We start from the raw sequence: 22572 nt of genomic DNA, 5'->3' as shown, positions 1-22572 counted from the left end.
GCCTGGTACTCTATTCCGAGATTCGCGTATGACCTAACTGACACGGGCCTACGTCATCATGCTGTTTACAGGTTCTCAAACTTTAAAATGTGGGAGAATTTTAACCAACGGTGAAAATTATTTTAACGGCATTAATTTTAAGTTATTCATGTAGAAACATAGTAAAATAAAACAAATCTAATGTATTAAATTAAACTTTATTTATCTATACAAGACAAACGTTTGAAAAACTAATTCACAGTTACACATTAATTACCAAGCTTACGACGTAAAAAGTTTGGAAAACACTGCGACTGCTGACACTGAGCGAGAAGGAAATAACAATTAACACGCGTTCGACAAGGATGACGGTCAGGGCATGAAGTTATCTAGATCCGAATTGTCAAATATGACAGCGCTATCCTGTGTTGCCAGTAATGTAAACAGAATTACCCGAACGTCTGAAATTTATTTCGTGAATCGGAAGATATTGCTAACGAATAATTAAAAATGACGTGTTATTGTAAAATTTAAGATAAAATACATATAAATGAAAATTATAAAATTATAAAGAAATATTTTAACTTATTAACCATAGGTATAATGTACCCATGTAACATGTTATGTTGAAATAAAGTGGCAATATTATTGTGACGTAGGCCCGTGTCACTCTGGGAATAGAAGACCATGTTTTATTAGACCATGGGAAAACTCAGCCTGGCCATCGGAAATCCGTTGTACACCGGCCCCCTTACGAAAAGTGTCGACGTACAGTGGCGGATTTGCAGTGTTGGCTGTCCTAGGACCCTGGCCCTGTAGTAACTACTAGCCACCCTTTTCTCAGCACGCATCAATTAGACTGCCGCCTGCCGCCCCTTATATTTTGCCGCTTTAGGTCCGGGTCTACTGGGCCTTAGGGCTAATTTGTTTACGTAATTATATAACATGGTTTCTTATTGTTTGAACCCTTTTCCAGGCCGCACCGATCTACAAGGTTTTCCCAAAAAATCGAAATATATTCCAATTAATCCAGCTTTGATGATTCATTTGAAGACAAGTCAAATTTCCCGAAAGTGCAATCTAATTTTAATCTTAAATCGGAATGCTAAAGTTGAAATTCTAGTTGTCGATAAATCGTTCTATGCCTGGTTTTTCATTTAATCTCCCATTAAGCTCAAGATTACTTGTTACAGAATGGACAAACCAAAACGCAAGTTCACCCCGTTCCGCGCGATAATGGCTTGCGGCCGGGATTTCTGCCAGCAGACCTCCATGCATGGCTTTATCCACATAGCTGCTCCTAACCGGTGGTGGGGGGAGAGGTTAGTAAATCTCATCACAAGTTTACACTTTATCACAGAATAATTAATAGTACTACCGTACAGAAAAGACACTTTCTACAAATCCGAAGTTTAACAGCGGTTCAGGGTCGCATCATGCTATCCCTTTCTATATGACACTATCCCTTTCGGCTATTTAGGGTTGTCAAAATTCAAGTATTTTTTTTTATTGATTCATAAAATGTACACAGCATTACAGCGGACTAATACACTGTGAAATTTATAATAGACAGTATTTATACAAACAAGGTACATGATACAGTCTAGAAAGGACAAACAGAACAAAATGTCAGAAAGAAAAACTAATACAAGACAGATGATTCACGCTTATCCAACGCCTCACAGAACTTCATACATTCTTTACACAGATCCATCCAACTACTTCCAAATACATCACATTCCGGTGCTGATGCGAGGAGCGCATTGATATATTGTAGTGCGCGGACAAGTGGTGATTTGCCATGGGACATAGTGCGTGTTTTAGGCACATCTAACAGGTGATGACTTCGTGGTCGAAAATTAAATTGGGCCTTCTTAGCCATAGATGGAACGAACAGGCGTACGAGCTGTGCAACCAGTTCAGGGCAGTCCCAGTTCCCCCGTAAGACATTACATACTGTGGTCAAGAGCCCGTAGTTACGCCTTACCTCTAAGGAATTAAACCCTAAAACGCCAAGCAGGAACTTTGAAGGGTACAAGTATGGGTAATAACCGTGCATCTTTTTATAAAGGAACCGCAGAAAGGCTTTCTGGATTTTTTCCAGAAGCAAGACGTACTTGTCCTCATGCGGGTTCCACACGACCGATGCGGCTTCAAGTTTACTCCGGACTAACGCAGTGTACACTAATTTAATAGCCCTGACGTCATCGAAATCTCGCGCATTCCGAACCACAAACCCTAACCTCCGATAGCAATTTATAGCCAACGCTTTCATATGCTCATGAAAGTTGAGCTGCGTGTCGAGGATAACACCCAAATCGCGTATAGACTCGACACGAGTTATGGGATCAGGACCTAGCAGGTATTGAGCAAATATGGGACTTTGGCACGGCTAAAGGTCATCACGGAGCACTTTGATTTGTTGAAGAGGAGCTTGTTGTTAATGCTCCATTGATGAAGGCGATCAATATCCTCCTGCAAAGACGCGCAGTCGGACAACTGCTGCACTCCATAAATGAGCTTTAGGTCGTCGGCATATAACAAACATCTGGCATGCTTAGGGACTGCAGCTAAGTCATTTATCATTAAGCCAAAGAGAAACGGACCTAAAATTGAACCCTGACTGACTCCGGAACGTGTGTGGTAGGGTTTCGATACGAAGCATCCGTGCTGCACGTACTACTGTCGATCGCGCAGATAACTGGCAAACAACCGGAGCAACTTCGGTGAGAAGCCAACGCTACATAGCTTGCTCAACAGTATGTCGTTATCCACGCGATCGAAAGCCTTCTTAAAGTCAAAGTACAGCAATTATCTTATCTGTGGTCGTGCACGCAAAAGAAGTCAAATGGTGCCAACCCTAATAATTGCTCGGAGCAAAGCTGAGCCAAACGGAGCTGCGGACCCGAGTTCGACCGAAGTGCGGAGTTGTCTCCCCAATGACTTTACCGATCGGTATATTTACCCCGCGTATCGAAAATTATGACGAATTTGTAAATTTATACCTACGTTAAAAACTTTTTATTCCCGAGTTATCGCCAATGAAAGTCTGCAGTAGGAAGCTAACAGATTTTTTCAAAATTTATTGATAATAACACTACCCTCACCTTAGTTATAATCATACCCTCTAGTCTGTACTTAGAAATCTAAAAAAACCGGGCAAGTGCGAGTCGGACTCGCGCACGAAGGGTTCCGTACCATAATGCAAAAAAAAAAAACGAAAAAAAAGCAAAAAAAACGGTCACCCTTCCAAGTACTGACCACTCCCGACGTTGCTTAACTTTGGTCAAAAATCACGTTTGTTGTATGGGAGCCCCATTTAAATCTTTATTTTATTCTGTTTTTAGTATTTGTTGTTATAGCGGCAACGGAAATACATCATCTGTGAAAATTTCAGCTGTCTAGCTATCACAGATCACGAGATACAGCCTGGTGACAGACGGACGGACGGACGGACGGACGGACAGCGAAATCTTAGTAATAGGGTCCCGTTTTACCTTTTGGGTACGGAACCCTAAAAAGTGAGTATATAACTTTAGGCGTGCCCACCTATAGAGTCCGTGCGGAAAGAGAAGAGTCGTGAAATGTATGGGGCCCAATACATTCCAAGACTCTTCTCTTTCCGAACAGACTCTAACAATGTTGTCGCTACTGCGTGTTATTAATTTAATTTATTGATTATTATTAATCGCTGAATTTGTCACAGACTGCTGTGGGCGTTCGCAACGGCTGTAGCCATCTGGGGAGCCGTGGAGATATCTCTGGGGCAGTGGCAGAGGTACAACGAGAACCCCACAGTGGTGGCGCTGGAGAAGGACTTCAGATCCTGGGAGTTCTGCATGCCTGGTCTCACACTCTGTGCTATGGTACAGCAGTAGTACAGTCGCCTGCAATAATATGTTACTCTTCGGACGCCGCAAAAATATGTGACACACTCTTATGGCTCTACAAATAAGATCGTGTCAGATATTTTTGTGGCCTTCGTTGTGTAACATATTATTGCTGGTGACTGTACCTAGTTAATCAGTTACAAAGGGTAAAGGATGACTCGCGCTAGACCGGGCCGGGGACCTTCTATTCGTTTTCTATTTTATTTATTTATTTATTTTATTTATTTATTTATTAAACTTTACACATAAATTAACAGTATGACACCAAAGCACTTATGTGGTATATTACATAATAATATTAAAATTCAAAAAAATATTTATACAACAACAAATAAACTTATAACAATAAGATCCGGGACGCATTTTTACATTATAATATTTTCTATGCACCTTATCAGTTTCCTGTAAAATACACCAGCACTATCAGCAAATATATCTACATCATCTGACTCCAGTATGATGCGGTTAAGAGCAGTTCGGGCCCGAGCGGTGGGAGCGTGGGCGCCTCGCTGCGCCGCCGTTGCCCGCAAACAGGCGCCGCCGCCGCCGCGCCGGCACCGCGCCGCCCGCGCCGCCACACCCGCCCGGCACGCCTGTTGCGACGTTCGCCCGCGGCACTTGCAGTCCCATTCTCTCAAGCACGGATGCGCCATCTACTTTATTGTGAAGTAGTTGTCGATAGTGCATTATGTGTAGCAGCTTTCGTCTAGTCTCTAGTGTTTGAAGGCCGACCATTCCTGTTACGAATAAAGACGGATACATGTAGGGGTAATATCCATACAGACGTTTGTAGACATGTCTCGAGAATTTCTTTTGCACTCTTTCCAACATCGTGGTATATTTAGTTTCATAGGGATCCCATACTACAGCACCAAATTCAAGGCGACTACGGATGTAAGCGTTGTAGAGCATGACTGCCACCTTTATGTTGGAAAATTGTAAAGATATTCTAAATATAAAACCTAGCGTTTTCGAAACTTTTTTGCATATTGTTATTATATGAAGTCTGAAGTCAAGTTGTTTGTCCAAATTTAGTCCTAAGTCGCGTATTTTGTCAGTCTGTACTAAAGGTGTGTCATGTAGTCTGTAGGTGGTAGGAATCGGCGTTCGGAGTCTAGAGAAAGTTATATGGATACATTTGGATACGTTAAAGTGTAGGCGGTTGTCGTTACTCCATTCAGCAATAGCGTCTATGTCCTTTTGTAGTTGCTGTCGGTCGTGGTCGTCCTTAATACGATGGAAAAGTTTGATGTCATCGGCGAACATCAAACACTGGGCTGTACTGACAACGGCTGGCAAATCATTAATCATTATTAAGAATTGGGTAGGTCCTAATGTACTGCCCTGGCTTACACCAGAGCGAGTATAATAGTGTGGAGATTCATATCCGGCAAGTTTAACATATTGCTTTCGATCCTGTAGATAATTGGCGAAAAAGTGTAAAAGCCTAGGAGTGAAACCAATGTCTGCGAATTTTCGCAGCAGGATATCATTGTCTACAAGATCGAAAGCCTTACGAAAATCAAAGTATGCTGCATCAACTTGCATCCGGGCATCCATAGCTTCCGTAATGTAGTCAACTAACACAACATGGTTTGTCGTTGTTGACCGACCACGACGGAAACCATGTTGAGCGTCATTCATTTTTACTGCGATCTGTTGAGCGATAAGATGGTCTACAATGGATTCAAACAATTTGCCAAACACTGACAGCACAGCAATGGGTCTATATCCTGTTACATCGGATCCTGTACTACTCTTGGGGACAGGGGTTACTCTCGATAATTTCCAGCAGGTCGGATACTCCGCACACCGTAGAGAGAGATTGAATATAGCTAGAAGGGGTGACTCAAGAGCAGATATACAATCCTTCGCTAAAAAGGTAGGTATGCCATCAGGCCCAGCAGCGCTCTTCGGCTTGAGCCGCTTTGCAGCGCGTCGTATGTCAGTGGTGCTGATGGCATCAATGGCAACCCGCGCCGAGTCGCGTGCATCTCCGCTGCGCGTTGCGCTTTCCCGCGCCGCATCTTCGGCGTTTAGTCGCGGTACCTCATTATGAAAGACTGAGCTGAAATATTGAGCAAAGGCATCTGCCGCGTCCTGGCCCGAAATCGTTCGGTCTTATTCGTCACTTATTTGGTTCATATTTTTACGTTTGCTCTTTACATATTTCCAAAACTTTTTTGGGTCGTTAGTTATGTCTCGCTCAACACCTGTTTTATACTTTTTATACTCACAGTCAATCAAAAATTTAGCTCTACCTCTATAATATTTAAACATTTCTTTATTGAATTCAGCGCCAGTTACTTTATTTTTTTTTAAATGAAAGTATTTGTTTTGTAGGGTTTGTTTAATTTCAGATGTATACCAAATCGGGTAAATGTATTTTCCTATTGTAGGTGGTGGATTTTTTTTTAATGGAACATGGTGGGAAATGCATTCCCTTAATTTAAAATAGAATTCTTCGGTTGCTGCATCAACACTTACCGAATCTAACACAGATGTCCAATCGGTTTTGGCTATGCTTTCATATAGTGCACTAAAGTCTGCTTTGCGAAAGTTCCATTCAGGTACAGGAGAGACAGTTGGTGGTTGCTTACAAACGAAGAGAGAATGGGCATGCGCCCGCGGCAACTTTATACTCACCTGTAGCGGCGGATGGTAGTTGTCGGGCGGCACGAGCGCCGCCTCAGCGAGCTCTACTATCACTCGCTCCTGCCCTAAACCACTTAGAACCAAGTCTAATAACCCGTCTTGATGATTGCGAATGGTATTGTGCTGATGTATTTCACAGAACTCAAGAAAACATTCAAATTGTTGGCGTACCTGCACACTACATGAATTAAGATTAAAATCACCTAAAATTAACACGTCTAAATCTGAATATTTACATATTGCATTTTCTAAACAGTTTAAAACGTTTAAATATTGGTCGTCCGTATAGTTCGGTGGTAAGTAAACAACGCAACATAACAACATAGTTCCCTTATATTCTAATTTTACTATTAATAATTCCATATAATCGGATATACCATCATCAACGTCAGTTACTATGCGCGCAGTATAAAGATTGGGTACCGCCAGCAGCACACCCCCCCACCCGGTATCCCCCGCGCGATCCTTCCTTAATACGACATAACCAGGAGGAAATAATTCTGCGTCCATGACAGAGCTAGTTAGAAAGGTCTCGGTAAGTGCAATAATATCACAATTAAGAAAATTATCACGCCAAGGTTTGATACATATATCTTGGGTCCAGTTCTCGGAAGCTAGTACTTGGTGTGTAAAATTTGGCGGTACACCTATTTTAAACGATGCATAATTTCCGCGCGTTTTGAGGCTTTTAACAGTGCACGCGTCTTCGGAGTCGCAGATATTATTTAAATGTGTTCTAACTTGGTGTTCCGACGTTCCCAGTCTGACATAAAAAAGGTGTAGGTACTCGTATGTCATCTTTTCTGAAGCTTGTAGAAAGGTAGTACCCGGGGCCGCTGAACCTCTCACCAAGCTTGATGTTGATCGGCGCTGGCGCTTATGCTTCACTTCAGTCCTTCCTTCATTTGGTGTCGGCTCGGGAATCAACTTCACTCTCGTCACAGCTCTCGTTCAGCAGGCTCGGGGTGGAGGAAGGTGTGTTAACGGCTGACGGTGTTGTAACTTTTTCAGATGTCAGGTCGTTGACCTCGGTTATCGCTGCCTTAGGTTTTACATTTCCACAAGTTGATGTTTTATTTATTGGTTTGACCTTCGTTGCCGATGATAGAGTCTTATCTTTACTCTCTTTTGGCGTGTTAGTGTACATACCTTGTGGTAGATGAAACGGCTCTTCTGATGATGGCGCAGTACGAGAAGTCTTGAGAACACATTCGGCTGCGGCCAGTTTTTGTTTCGTTCTTTCTATTTCGAAACTAAATTCATTTTGTTTAGATTGAAGGTTTTTAATATGTTCTGCAATGTTGTCGCTGGTCTGTTGAAAATCTTTCGTACTATTTAGGTGTCCGACTGTACCGAGTAGTTGAGAAATGCCATCTTTCAAAAATTCGTATTTTTCACCTATTTCGTTAATGGATGAATTCACAAGTTGAAAATGAATTGACATGTTACGTATCATCTGTTCTTGAGTATGAAAACGGGTCGTAGTTTCCTCTCTAAACGCTCTAAGTTCCATAAGTAGAGGGTCAATGACACACCCACAGCTGTTATTAGTAAGATGCGGCCATTCGGTTTGACAGTCGATCGAAATGCCTGTATTTGCTACGTTTCCAGTACATAGATTACTCAATGCGCCAGGCGCGGGGTTAGTCTTAGTTGCGGCGCTCTCAGCGCCAGGCACCTGGCTAGTCTTATTTGCGGCGCTAGTCTTAGTGGCGGTGCGCTCAGCGTCAGGCGCAAGGCAAGTCTTAGTAGCGGAGAGCCGGCTCTGTTGCGGGGTCGCAGGAGTTTCATTGTTAATATTTTTAGGCATATTAGACTTACACTCCTGGCAAATCCAGTTAGCTTTATCTTCAGGTGCCATGGTGTCGAAACAATTTTTTGAAAGATTAGCACATTGTAAGTCGTATATTTTGTTACATTTGGAGCATGTGAAGTAAAGTCTTTTAGGAATTGGTAACTTACACCCTTCGCATTGACGCGCCATATTTGGTAAATAACAACAATACTTAGCGCGCTTCCACTAATTTTCTCCACCCTTCATAGATGGCGCTGTACGGCAACACTTGAAATGGCACGCTTAGGGTCAACGTCCGGTAAGCGGCGACGCGCGTAATGCCAGTAATGCTTGAAATTCTAGGTGGCAGTTATTAAGTTTTTGAATTTGTAGGTTAAGTTTTAGATTTATGAAAGTCTTCTGTGATGCACTGTAACTTTACACGGAACAGAAATGATGGAATAATGTACACTCTACACTGAATAATGTTATAGTTTTAGTAAAATACACGGTTTTCGCGTAAAAAGTTTGGTATGTAAATGCACTTGGATTTTTCAACTATAGTCTTTTATGCAGTAATTAACTTTTTAGTCCACACTTGTGTCACTTATTTATAGTTTGTTTAACACTTTAAACACTACACGCGACACGAAAACCCATTGTTTTTATTTTAATTTATTAATTTACGAGAGAGGTTGTTGTCATGCGATATTTGTCGTCATTGGGCATATGGAAAATACCACGTGATCACCGATCAGCCGTCATAGAAAATTACATGGCGGACGCCTCAGCACGGGCACGGCCCGGTCTAGCGTTAGTCATCCTTAAGGGATAGGGGATTTCTTCCAGTTAACCTCGCTCCATTCATGAAAAACGAACGATCAAGCGAAAACTCAATTTATAGCATTATTATAGGACTACAGGGTGTCTAGCCAAGATGCCAATGATACAGTCATGCCAATGAAACAGTCAATGCGAACGATAGTCATTTCACTTTATCATTCTTCCATATTAGTGCGACAGAGACATAGCATTTCGTTTGCTATGGGGCGTAAACGATTGGCATTTTAGCTAGGCACCAGGAGTTTAGATCTTGGCAATTATCCATGCTTTATCTCACGCTTTGGGCTGCGAGATAGAAAATAAAATGATGTTGACGTACATACATAAGTACGATTTTAAAAATCACTGGCACCGGGTTATCGGCCTTTACTTGGAAGCCTGACGTCATGCCACTTGCTTATGCAAGGTTTATATACGCAGCCTGTAACATATAACTTATTTTTGATTTTTTAGACACCGGTGCTAAAATTCTATGCTGCCTGTGTAATGTACAGTCGACGTCAAAGATATAGACACTTTTCGCCTTATTACAATGGGATAAGGTGCAAAAATGTAAACATATTTTTGATGTCGACTGTACTGTATTTACCACGGTTCGCCAACACAAACATCACGCGGTATGACCGCTCTGCTCTGCAGTCCGACACATACTTACATTACTCTTTGGTCCGACGCCGACTCCGACATCGACTCATAATATACTTACTGTCGTGAATAGCTAGGAGTCTTGTTATGTTTCAGTTTAATCTTTTAGTATTTTAAGTTTTAATCATTTTACTTGTGTGCGTTTTATCATTTTTTACTTTTGTGTTCGTATATTATGTTAATGAATTGCGTGGAATGTATGTATCTAGTTATAAGTCTAGGATCCATGTTCTTTTCATACGTGTTAATTATTAATGAGATTGGCAAAAATATACATAACTGACTCTGCATGATACACCCACTAGTTGAAAAAGGCACCTAACGGCCTTGTATTTTACTATATAAACCGGAGCCGTTTGTAGCTTATTCAGAGATATCAGAGATATCAAGAGAGCTTCACTCGTACCAGCCTGAACACTCTCCAGTAAATAAATCAAACATATGTGTTTTCATTTCACACAACACATATAACGGTAAATGGAGGTATAGCGGACTTCGAGACAGCATATCGGCCGGCGCGTTCCAGTTTGCCGAGTTCTACGCTTCACCCAACGAACCCCTCATCACTCAAGTTACAGTCTACACTCTACACTTACTTTACTCTTTGATGTAATGTATCGTCTCACTTCAAACTATTACGTATTTCACAGAACAGAGTAGACGAAAAGAAACTACCCTCAGTAATCAAGAAATACTGGAACGTGGACGCCGAAGACCCGAAGTACGCCCGCTACGAGCATTTCGTGCGAGACGTGGCCAACTCCAGCATGCTACATTTAAAGGATCTCCTGCAGCATGAGGGCGAAGACCTGGAGGTGGATCTGTACCAACTTGCTGTTGACGTAAGTTATTGGTACGATTGAAAAGTAGGAATGGTAGTGAAGTGAGCAAGTTAATTTTAGACAGAATTTGTAGTGATAGACTTAACATAATGAAAATGAAAGAAAACTTTACAAAAATCCTGACTTTACTCTTACTATCACTACAACTTATACCGTCTGTCTGTTTGTGTGTACCTATGTATGTTCGCGATAAACTCAAAACTACTGAATGGATTTCCATGCGGTTTTCACCTGTGAATAGAGTAATTCTTGAGGAAGGTTTAGGTGTATAATCTGTTAAGGTTTTATGTAACCCATGCGAAGCCGAGGCGGGTCGCTTGTACTTTAATAAAATTTACAATAGAACCTCCAATATAGTATACAATACCTAATAGTGATCCTCTATACTTCACAGGTACTTCCGGAGTACAACATAAAGCCTACCTGGTCCATACCAAGTCTGCAGGTTCCCTGGTTCACCATCATGACCGAGGTTGGCGCATGCTACGCCACCAACTCCCTGGCAATCCCTGATGATGCTATCGAGACATTCGGGTAACTTTCAGATTACCTTTTTTTTTAAGAGGGGAAATGCTTTACGCATACCACCCGGCGCGGGGACGGGCCTGGATGGTTATGTGGGACTCCCTGTTGTAGGCTAATGAGACCCCAGGTTTACCCACTAAAACCCCTCTATTGCCTGGTCCCAGGAACGCCGAAGTACTCTTCCGCAACCTCGCCAGAACTTTTAGATTACCTACTAGATTATATATTAGAGTTAGCTAGTTTCAGTTGCAATTTGTTGATGCACGACTTCAAACAGATCAGGTGCTAGCGCATATAAATTATTAGAACAGCTTTTATTAAAGGAATAGGAATACATTTGTGATATTAAAAACGAACTTATCTATAGAATAAAACTAAATAAAACAAAAATACATCTAGAAAATGTGGCCCCTTGGGCATGTTGCCGATGATGCTGGCAGCATTTCCCCGCTGTATTGCGATGCTAATACGTTGCGCGAGAAAGCTGCCAGCTCTTCGGTCGATTTGCTTTAAATCCTTTTTGAAGTCAATTTTTCCTAAGTGCATTTGCATTTTATGTTGCAACCTCTAATCAGATGAGAATTTTCTTAGTGGAAACTTGCAATAAGAATCTCTCATTAAAGTTTCTAAGAATTTCCGGCAATTTTGAGAATGTTCTGTATATTTTAAAATATGGGGCATTATCTATGAAAAGGAACTTTATTGTCGATGGCGCTTACGCCGCACAGCGACGCGCGGCAATGTATCTATTTCGGAGCATCGTTAATAATGGCGTAAGCGCCATCGACAATACTTAAGGACAATAAGGACTTAAGGTAGATAACTATAGTTCGTTTTTATTAGCATTAGAAATAAGGTAAACAATCTTGATGTGTCTTTTAATTGAAAAACACATTTTAAAAATAAGTCACGGCAAATATGTAACAATTATGAATCTAATACGATCATTTATATTCTTCTGCTTTCATAAGTAATAGTTTTTGATTTTTTCAGTTAAAAGACATGTCAATATCGCTTACCTTCTTGCAAGTTCTTTCTTGCTAAAAAAACGAACTATAGATAGCGTCACATATGTCTCACGATAGTTTAATGACGATTATTGCACATTGATATGAACAGGAAGCCAGGCGTGAACCAGACCAGCCTGTTCCCCCTGACTTGCAAGTATTCGTCCCTCAACTGCTACGTCACCATTGAGGTGGCCGTGCCTATTCTGGTAAGTTTATGCTTTAAGGTTCACGCTAGACCTGGCCGGGGCCTGACAGGAGCTTCCGGCGCTTCGTTTTCTATGGAAAGCACCACGTGATCACCGATCAGCCGTCATAGAAAATGACATGTTGGACGCGTTAAGGATGACACGCTAGAACGGGCCGGCCCCGGGTCGGGGCGTCCGACATGTCATTTTCTATGACGGCTGATCGGTGCTCACGTGGTGCTTTCCATAGAAAACGAAGCGCCGGAAGCTCCTGTCAGGCCCTGGCCCGATCTAGCGTGAGTCATCCTTTACCTCCCCTTATTGTGATTTAACAAGATTAATAATAATCCCAATAAGACCTAGTTTCCCCTCTGGGTTGGAAGGTCAGATGGCAGTCGCTTTCGTAAAAACTAGTGCCTACGTCAATTCTTGGGATTAGTTGTCAAGCGGACCCCAGGCTCCCAAGAGCCGTGGCAAAATGCCGGGATAACGCGAGGAAGAAGAAGAATTTAATTTAACAAGATTCTGACCTACGTCGCCATAGCATCTCGCTTCACGACAACGTTATACTCTCCTCCTTGGCCTTACACCACTTTCCAGTTATACATCCACTCCCCCTACGACATCCTGAACCCGAAGGCCAGTCCGATCGAAGGCCAGCCACGGCAGGAGAGGGCCACAGAGTTCAGCGTCATCGAGAGTGGGTGCGGGCGCGGTGTGAGGGAACTGAACCCGAGACGACGCCGCTGCTTGTACACCGACGAGCCGCAAGCGAGATTCCGACAGGTATTCCGCCTTAGTATCACACGTGTGATACTAAAACCAGTCCGATCGAAGGCCAGCCACGGCAGGAGAGGGCCACAGAGTTCAGTGTCATCGAGAGTGGTTGCGGGCGCGGCGTGCGGGAACTGAACCCGAGACGGCGGCGCTGTCTGTACACCGACGAGCCGCAAGCGAGATTCCGACAGGTATAAGTGGATACTTGGCATTGCCATCCAAAATAGCGCTTTTGCTTACAAATCTTAGTCAGACAAACCAATTTCTCACTAATAATTTGAAAATTTTTGACGCGAAGTTTAGATTTCCTTTAATAATCTTAAATCTAGCCCCTGATAACCTGATTAATTCGTTTTTAAATGTATATAACGTGCAGGTTAGGGCCACTTGCACCATTTCACTAACCCGGGGTTTACCGGTTAAACCGTTAACCCAGTATCAAATTGTACTGGTAACCATGGTAACTCCTCGTGAATGAATGGTGCAAATGGCCCATATAGGTTATTGTAAGTAAGTAAAGTAAGTAAGTAAGTAAAAATTTATTTGTGGAACACAGGTACAGTTAAGGTCTTATATATAAAATAATAAATAGAGCTCTGTGTTTTGCCTATTGGCGTACAAATATTAAACTTAAAAATAATGGTGACTCATTACGAGTATGTTTACCATAAATTATTACATTTAAACAATAGCTATGTCTATTAGTAATATTACGGCAATAAACATTGAGAATAGAATATTATATTGTTTAACTTCCAAATAAAATAATAAAATTTCTGAAATCACACAATTACAATCAAAAACTAAATAACTTAAAACTACTATTATACAGGGTGTTTACTAAAATAGACAAGTTATAATTGTTTCAGGTGTCTGCAAGAAATTCACTTACTGAGTAATAGCATTTGTTAATTAAGTATGTTTTTAGTTGTATTTTAAACTGGTCAGGTTTCAGGCACTTTATATAGTTTGGGATTTTATTGAAAATTTTTGGAGCCATACCTAGTATACTCTTACCTAAGAAAGCTGTGTTGTGTTGATTATTGCAGATGTTGTTAAGATATTGTACACGTAGAGGAAGCTTGCGTTGTTGAGATATCAATTTGAATAGGTGTGAATTGTTTTTTATAAAATTTGCTAGTTCATATATGTATAGTGCTGGAAACGTTAGGATTTTAAAAGATCTAAAGAATGGAACACAGCTATCCCTCATATTGATTCCACAAATGGCCCGTACGTATCTTTTTTGGGCTTTGAAAACAGCTTCTCTATTGACTGAGTTCCCCCAAAAAATAACACCATATCGTAATATAGAGGCTACAAGGCCATGATATGCAGTTATTAGTGCATTATTATCGACTACTTTTGCAAGTTTTTGTAGTGCAAATGCTGATTTGTTTATTTTTTTACATATATATTCTATATGGTTTTTCCATGTGAGTTGATCATCAATCATAAGCCCTAAAAATTTTGTTATAGCTACTCTCTCTATTGTATTATTATCATATTTAATATTTATATTAAGAACCGTTTTTCGTTGGTGAAAGTGCATGATATTGGTTTTGTTTAAATTAATAATTAAATTATTGTTATTGAGCCATCTTATCATTTCATTTAAAACTGAATTTATATCTTGTTCATAGTTAACATTCTCGTTAAAACTTACAATTGAGGTACTATCATCAGCAAACATGATCATTGGATGATGAACTTTACTCGGGAAGTCATTTATGTACACTAAGAAAAGGAGTGGGCCAAGTACGCTGCCTTGAGGGACGCCATATTGCATATTTAATTCTTCAGAAACATATATTTTTTCGAAGTTACTATTTTTACATATTCTAGATATTTCCGTATATTGAGGGCGATTTTTGAGATAAGATTCTATGAGATCTAAGACATTACTTCTTATTCCATATCTATTTAATTTGTAGAGCAATAACTTGTGATCAACATAATCGAACGCTTTGGTCATGTCAGTAAACACAGCACAAACAGGTGTTCGCTTATCTACATTTTCTATTACAATTTTTAATAGGTCATATATTGCCATGTTTATAGTGATATTCTTTCTGAAACCTTTCTGTTCCTTGCATAGAATGTTGAATTTATCAAAGAAGTCATATAATTTTTGATATATTATTTTTTCAAATATTTTTGCAAATATCGGGATAAGGGCTATTGGTCTATAATTTTGTGGATTTTCTTTATCGCCTTTTTTATATAATGGTTTAATAACGGTCTTTTTTAGACTATTCGGATAAATGCCAGCACTAATTGATAAGTTAATAATGTAACTTAAATGTTTGTCAAGTATATCACTAACACATTTTATGACGTTTGTATTAATGTTGTCATAACCAACGCTCTTTGTGTTTTTTAATGATCGTATGATTAATCTAACTTCCTGTGCTGATGTTGGAGTCATAAACATGGATTGAGGGTTTAAATCTATGTTTGTTTGTGCTTGTTCATTTTGTGTAGAGCTGTTAGGCCTGTGTATAAAGTAATCATTGAGTGCATTAGCTATTTCTGAAGGATCTGTTACAATTTTACTGTCTTGCTTAATTTTTGTAATGCTTTCTTTTGGTAAATTAATTTTACTGTTGTTTATGATTTGCCATGTAGTCCTTGCTTTATTATTAGACGCATTTATTTTGTAATTATTTTGAGCTTTTTGAGTTAACCTAATAATTTTTCGATATTGGCGCGTGTAGTTTTTTAAGCGTATTTTATTATTTTCAGAGGGTGAATATCTGTATTGCCACAGTAAAGCTCTCTGTTTTTTGCTACACACTTTAATGCCACGAGAAATCCACTTAATTTTTTTATTCGTTTGAATAGTTATTATTTTCTTAGGAAAGCAAAGACTGTATAGTAAACGAAAGGTTTCTAAGAATGACTCGTATGCTATATTTGGATCACACGTATTGTAGATATCAGAAAAAGACAAACACGATAAGTAATTTCTAAACTTTTTTATGTTTTCCCTTGAGTAATCATATTTTTGAACTCTCCAATATGTTAATGTACACGATTTTTTAATAGGTATTTTGAGCACTTGAGCTGTATGATCAGAGAGTCCAAGGTCAAGTACATAGCTTTTATGTCCTCGTTTAAGATTATGGGCAAAATTATCTATACATGTGTTACTGATTAATCTCGTTGGTTGTCTGATTTCTAATTTTAAATTGTAGCTATATAGAAAGGATTCAAATTCCAGTGTTACATTATTTCTATTTAATATATCAATATTGAAATCACCACAGATTATTATATTCTTGTCCAAATTATTGTATATTTTACGCAGTATTATGTCTAGTTTTTCATAGAAAGTATTAAAATTGTTTCTACTTGGGATTCTGTATACACAAACAATTATAGTTTTATGTTGGAGTAATTCAATGGCACAGCATTCGAAGTTTTCTTCTAATGACAGTTTTTCAATGTCTGGTATTACTTTGTATTGAATACCTGATTTTACGAGAATACAGGCGCCACCACGTCTCTTATTTTTTCTTGAATAGCATGCTGCTAGTTGGTAGTTTGGTAAAGTTAAAAGATCTTCGTACCCAGCCATCAAAAAATGTTCTGTTACACACAAAATGTCTATGTCGATTTGTTTCTCTTTTAGCTCATTGATGTGCACAGTCAGTAGTTCCGCTTTATTTACAAGACCAGCAATATTTTGATGCATCACATGTAACGTGTTATACACGAAAAAACTCTTCTATTCCGTTTTCACTCGTTGGTGTGTGTGTTGTGTTTTGTAAACCAATCATTGCAGATTTATCATCATTATTTGTATTATTTTTATTGAGTTGATCAATGTATAACATTGACTGGTATATGTTATGAAAAATGTTTTTTATTCCATTGTTGTTTATTTCGCCAGTTCGTCTGTAGAACATGTCATATTCATATGATAGGTCTTGGTTAGAGTCCAACAAGTATGCGTAGTTATATGATTCGACATCGGGATATAGCAAATTGTTAAACGTTTCTATTCTCCAGTTGTATATATTGCTGTTGTCATTACACTTGTACGTCGGTGCACATATAATTATGTTAGTGTTTAATATATTTCTTAACTGTTCTCTAATGTATATAATTAATTCGTGGTAATTCCTTGTTTCTTCAAAATCTCTATTTCCAAGTAATATTATACAGTAATCATTTATAGTAAGATCCTTCGTTTTTGACTGTATATCTTTTAGCAGGTCTTTGATACCAGCATTTGGCGATTTAAAATGCGTGACTTGTGTGTTTGTTTGGATTACGCTCTTACAGATGTCTAGTATTTTATTTTGATTGTTTGCGCTTAAGATGAGTATTTGTTTTTTTGTATTACTTGTTTTGGGCTTCTGATGTTCTTTTTGCAGTTTACTTGGTGACACTGTTGAGTTGTGAGTTTTTTGGTCAACTTCGTTCGTATTAGTATGTTTAGCGATGGACGTGGATTCAGGATCTGGCAGAGGTGTACTGGTGCTATTCGGTATCGGTAAATTCGTTCTTTGTGGTGTATCACTTTGTGACTGTGTGTTATTTAGCTTATTCTTCAACATTTGTCGTTTAACTTTTTTTGTTTTTTTAGTTTTATTCGGCGTTTCATCCGAGTCTTGCTTGCTCGTACAATTTTTCATAGTATTTTTAAGGTTGCAGACTTCTGCATTTATTCGTGTGATTTCATCATGCGCACTTTGTAGTTGTATTTTCAGTTGTTCTATTTCTCCTTTCAATTGCTGCGTTTGAGAGGTGTCGAGGAAAGATATATTCGGGTGATTAACAATAGACGAGCGCGGGCTACAGTATTTCCACGTGTTGTTATCGTCGGTTGCGTCGAAGATAGATGTATTTAGCACACTATGGACTGATCGAGACTTATCTTGATAAGGTGTGACTAGGTTCGTCGTCATCGAGTCATTTTTATTTGGCGAAATAATTGTGTGAGTTGGTGCCGTCAATGCTAGCCTATTTTCTGCCATTGTTACTTCAGCTGATAAAGTTAACGTATCTTCTCGATTATAACTGCAACTACGACACTTCCAGTTTTCTTTATTCTCTATTGACTACCACATATGCGTTCACTGACTACCACCAAGATAGAATGACGGAATTCAGCGTTATTGAGAGCGGATTTCGACCAATCTGTCATCAATTTTCATTATTATTTGTATGTCTTTCCCATCACGGAACAATGGTGTTCCGGACCTTTGGGAGGCGTGCGCGGAGCCGAAGCCAACACGTAGAGGCCCTTTTGACACTTTAATGAAATGTAAGGGGTACACCGAGCGGAGGCTGCCCTTGCCCGTGTCATGGGACGCACGCAGAGGCAGCACCCGCCAGGGTGTAAGGACTATTGAGAGTTGATGGAATCTAAAATGAACTAGGTTATTGGGTGAAAGCGATGGACTAAGAACTGAGCTATGGGGTAAAAAACCGGACGCCTGCCTAATAAAACGGTATGCAATTTTATTTCCGGCAGACGGTGACTCGCCCTCACAAGATGGGCCCCCACAAAAAGCGACATCTAGGATGGCTCAAGGGCAACACCGGTGTGAGCGGCTCAGGGGTGTCGAGAGGTGTGCGCCGCTTTCTACCCAGTGGCTGTTAACAGCCACTGTGCCAATTCGCGTCTTATGCATATTTTCCACCCCTGGAGCTTATAGCTCTAACGACTCCACTCTGGCCGGCCGGCTAAGGCAAGCCAGAGGCAGAGAATCCTGTCCCACCCACCCTCCTTGCGGGTAACAGAACTCTCCAGGAGCACTCGGGTACGTGAGGTCGCTAATCCCCAACAGCTCGCCACAAGCTGCCCTGCGTTGACTGATTGCACTGGTAAAACCAGTGCAATCATTATTATTATTCTCTTTATTAATTTCTCATCTTAAGTTAGGTTATTTTATAATATGAATATAAAAGTAAAATATAAAAACACTTACAAAACAATAAAAATTAATATAAACACATTATAAAAAACCTAACCTAGGGTGCCGCCAGCAGCGGGGCAAGGCCCAAGCTACCGGTGGTCAGGGCTGCAGAGAGAGGAACCGGCGGACTATCCGCGCCGTGTCCAAGATCACCGCCTTCTGCATCTGACCCTTGATCCAACCACCTAGCGAGAGTCTCTCAAGGTGTTGGTCGAGACTCTTCGCTATTAGACCGTTTACTGAAACGACTATCGGGACGATGATCGTCGAATCAACATCCCACATGGCGGTTATCTCGTGAGCCAAGTCTAGGTACTTACTGGACTTGTCCTTCTCGGCCTTCACGAGATTCTCATCATGGGGGATGGTGATGTCAACGAGCACGGCCCGACGTTGCGATCGATCTATTATCACAATATCAGGCTTATTGGCTACAATAGTCCTGTCAGTGATGATAGATCGATCCCAATAGAGCGTGGCACGACCATTCTCGAGAACAGGCGCAGGTAAGTACTTGTAGTACGGTACTTCGCGGTCCACAAGGTCATATAGAAGAGCAAGTTGCTGGTGAATAATCCTGGCTACGAGATTATGTCTGTGCAAGTACTCGCCGTTAGCAAGATGAGAGCAACCGGAAATGATATGCCTGAGTGACTCTCCGGGACGGCGGCATGCCCGACAGATGTCGACCGTACCGTCCTTCAGGATATATTTCCGATAGTTGTTCGTCATCATCACTTCGTCCGCAATTGCACAGGCAAAACCCTCGGTTTCTCCGAAGAGGTCCCCGAATCGTAACCAGTTCACCGACGCGAGCAGGTCCACATCGGGTCCCGTGAGGGCCTTGTAGAACCGCCCGTGTAGCACCTTACTCTCCCATGCCGCCTTGCGATCCGCAGTACTTAGTACCACAGGTTTGCGCCAGTTCTCGTTTGCCAAGGAAAGCGGGGTGAGGTTCCTATCTACTGCCACCACATCACGATGCATCCCACACTCGTTGTTAAGGAAATAGTTCCTGAGATTGTACACCTCGTGGTTGTGGAGATCCTTGGCGTTTAGGAAGCCTCGGCCTCCACACTTCCGTGGGATGTACAATCTCATAACTGACGAGCGTGGGTGTAGCATGCGATGTGCGGTGAGCAGTGATCGGACCCTCCGATCCAGGGCGTCCAGCTCGGTCTGAGTCCACCTTAGTATGCCAAAGGAGTATGTGAGTAGGGGCATTACCCAGGCGTTGAAGGCGCGCACTTTGTTGCCTCCTGACAAAAGACTGTTAAGGACTTTTGTGAGCCGACTGAAAAAGCGCTCCTTCACCGACCGTCTAATACCCTCGTCCTCAATACCCAACGACTGTGACATACCAAGGTATTTATAGGTTTCTGATTCAGAGTTAGATCTGAAAGACATTGTCTCAGAAAGTTGTAAATTTGTAGAATTTACAACCCTCCCCCGCTGTACATGCATAACCGCACATTTATCGACACCAAACTCCATGTGGATGGCACTACTGAAGACTTCGGTGGTTTTCAGTAGCCCCAACAAGTCTTGGCTATTTGGTGCAAATAATTTGAGGTCATCCATGTACAGAAGGTGAGAAATGACTTCACCCTCTCTCCGAAGCCGGCAACCTAGTCCCAAATCCTTCAGCAGGGTGCTGAGGGGATTCAAAGCTAGGCAGAACCACAGGGGACTCAGACTGTCGCCCTGAAAGATTCCTCGCTCAATCCTTATAAAATCCTGCGGGCCAGGGCGGTCATCCCGGCCTCCTGGTTGACGAAGGACTGTGGTCCACTGTCTCATACACGCGCTTAGGAAGGCTCTCAAAGCTGCATCAACTTTATACAGCTCTAAGACCCTCCCCAACCATGAATGAGGCACCGAATCATAGGCCTTCTTGTAGTCAATCCAAGCGGCCGAGAGGGCACCCTTATTCCGCCGGATTTGTTGGCAGATGGTCATGTCTATGAGGAGGAGCTCTTTAGTACCACGGGACCCAACCCTACATCCATTTTGAGCGGAAGCTAGAATATTGTTTGCGACAATGTGCGCGTTGATTTTTGCTCTCAAAATGGATGTAAGGAGCTTGTAGAGTGTAGGCAAGCATGTGATGGGTCTGTAGTTCTTCGCTTCCGTGGTACTACCGGACTTATAGAGCAGGAAGGTGACACCAGTTGTTAAGGAAGGTGGGAGAGAACCAAGCTCGAGGGCTTGTTGAAATTGTGCTGCCAAGCAGGAGTGCGAGCATCGGAACCACTTTAGCCAGAAGTTGTGCAATCCATCCGGCCCAGGACTTTTCCAGTTCTGGGCCGTGCGGATGGCACAACTGACGTCATCGGGGCTGATGGTGACTGCCCCCATAGGTTCGATGGACTCGCACTCACGCTCGACAACACTCATCCAACCCCCCTCGGTGTGTCCGACAGGCACCGACCAGATGCTACGCCAGAAGTCGGTCATGGCAGTAGCATCCGGCGGCTGCGTGTCGGGCGCACGAAGGTTGGCTTCCTCCCACCTTCGGTACACCTTCCTTTGGTCACTTTGAAAAAGGCGATTCTGCTGAAATCGATCCACACGCTCTCTGTAGCGGCGAATACGGTTTGCCCATGCATAGACTTTCTGCTTTAGAAAGTCGATGCGCTCTGTGACATTGGCCATGTAGTCGCAGGGCCTGATATCCGTCCCCGCGAACGCCTGGTTCACAAAGCGCATTACTCGGGGGCGATTGTTGCCCCCCCTGAAGCAGATCAGCTTTGCGATGAGAGTCCTAAACGAGCTGATACGTCGCTCGATCCGCGCTTGCCATGCAGGGACACCTCCGACGGTCCTAGGTGCACGTTCAGCGTCCGGGAACTTGATGCGAGCAACACGGCACGCCGCGATGGCTCCGCAGTACATGATCGAGTGCGTATCATCTAAATCTTTACTAGTCCGTAAATATGGCTCTAGTAAAGCGTTTAGGGCTCCCATTAGCGCTAGATTGCGTCTATTCATAGGCAAACGTGGTAATCGGGGCCTAGAGTTGGTTGTGGCGCGATACTGCGTAATCGCCTCTTCCAAAGTCCTCCTCAGTTGCTCATTAGCAGTTGTACTCACATTCTGACTCGCGAAGTCCCCCTCGTCGGTACAGAAATCAACCCGTGGCGCCCCCGGTGCCAGGTCGGGTGCGGGCACCGGATCCGGCGACGTGGCGGGCAGATCTCGCACCGAGGTGAGGTCCGCGCGAGCAGAGAGAGCCTCCTGGCGATCATTATTATTATTATTATTATTTTTCTTGTCTAGGATCAAAAGAGCTCGTGATTCTGATTAGAGTTATCATAATACATCCGAAAACTGAAAAATATTTAGCTGTAAATACCTGTAACTAACCTTAATTAATTTTAAGATTTGTTGTACCTACTAACAATATTATGGATCTCTGGATTTGAAATAAATAATTGAATTGAATTGAATTGAATTGAATTGAATAAAGTGCCCCACTTCATGCCGATGACAACATCGTGTAAAAAATACAAAAAGT

At 41.7% G+C, this 22572-nt stretch overlaps 1 protein-coding gene across 1 annotated transcript in view; it reads left to right on the top strand.

Annotated features, from left to right (window-relative positions):
- Positions 1-1169: 1169 nt before the first annotated feature.
- Positions 1170-22572, top strand: part of LOC134803054 (uncharacterized) — a 29815-nt gene continuing 8412 nt past the window's right edge. Inside the window, exons 1-7 of the mRNA XM_063775759.1 lie at positions 1170-1301; positions 3686-3845; positions 10437-10628; positions 11023-11162; positions 12273-12369; positions 12949-13134; positions 13191-13316. Coding sequence (XP_063631829.1) covers positions 1174-1301; positions 3686-3845; positions 10437-10628; positions 11023-11162; positions 12273-12369; positions 12949-13134; positions 13191-13316 — 1029 coding nt within the window. The 5' untranslated portion in view covers positions 1170-1173. The remainder of the gene's footprint in view (positions 1302-3685; positions 3846-10436; positions 10629-11022; positions 11163-12272; positions 12370-12948; positions 13135-13190; positions 13317-22572) is intronic.

This window comes from Cydia splendana, chromosome 26 (genome assembly GCF_910591565.1).
Source record: "Cydia splendana chromosome 26, ilCydSple1.2, whole genome shotgun sequence".
NCBI classification, from domain to species: domain Eukaryota; kingdom Metazoa; phylum Arthropoda; class Insecta; order Lepidoptera; family Tortricidae; genus Cydia; species Cydia splendana.
This window is presented reverse-complemented; position numbering and strand designations above follow the sequence as displayed.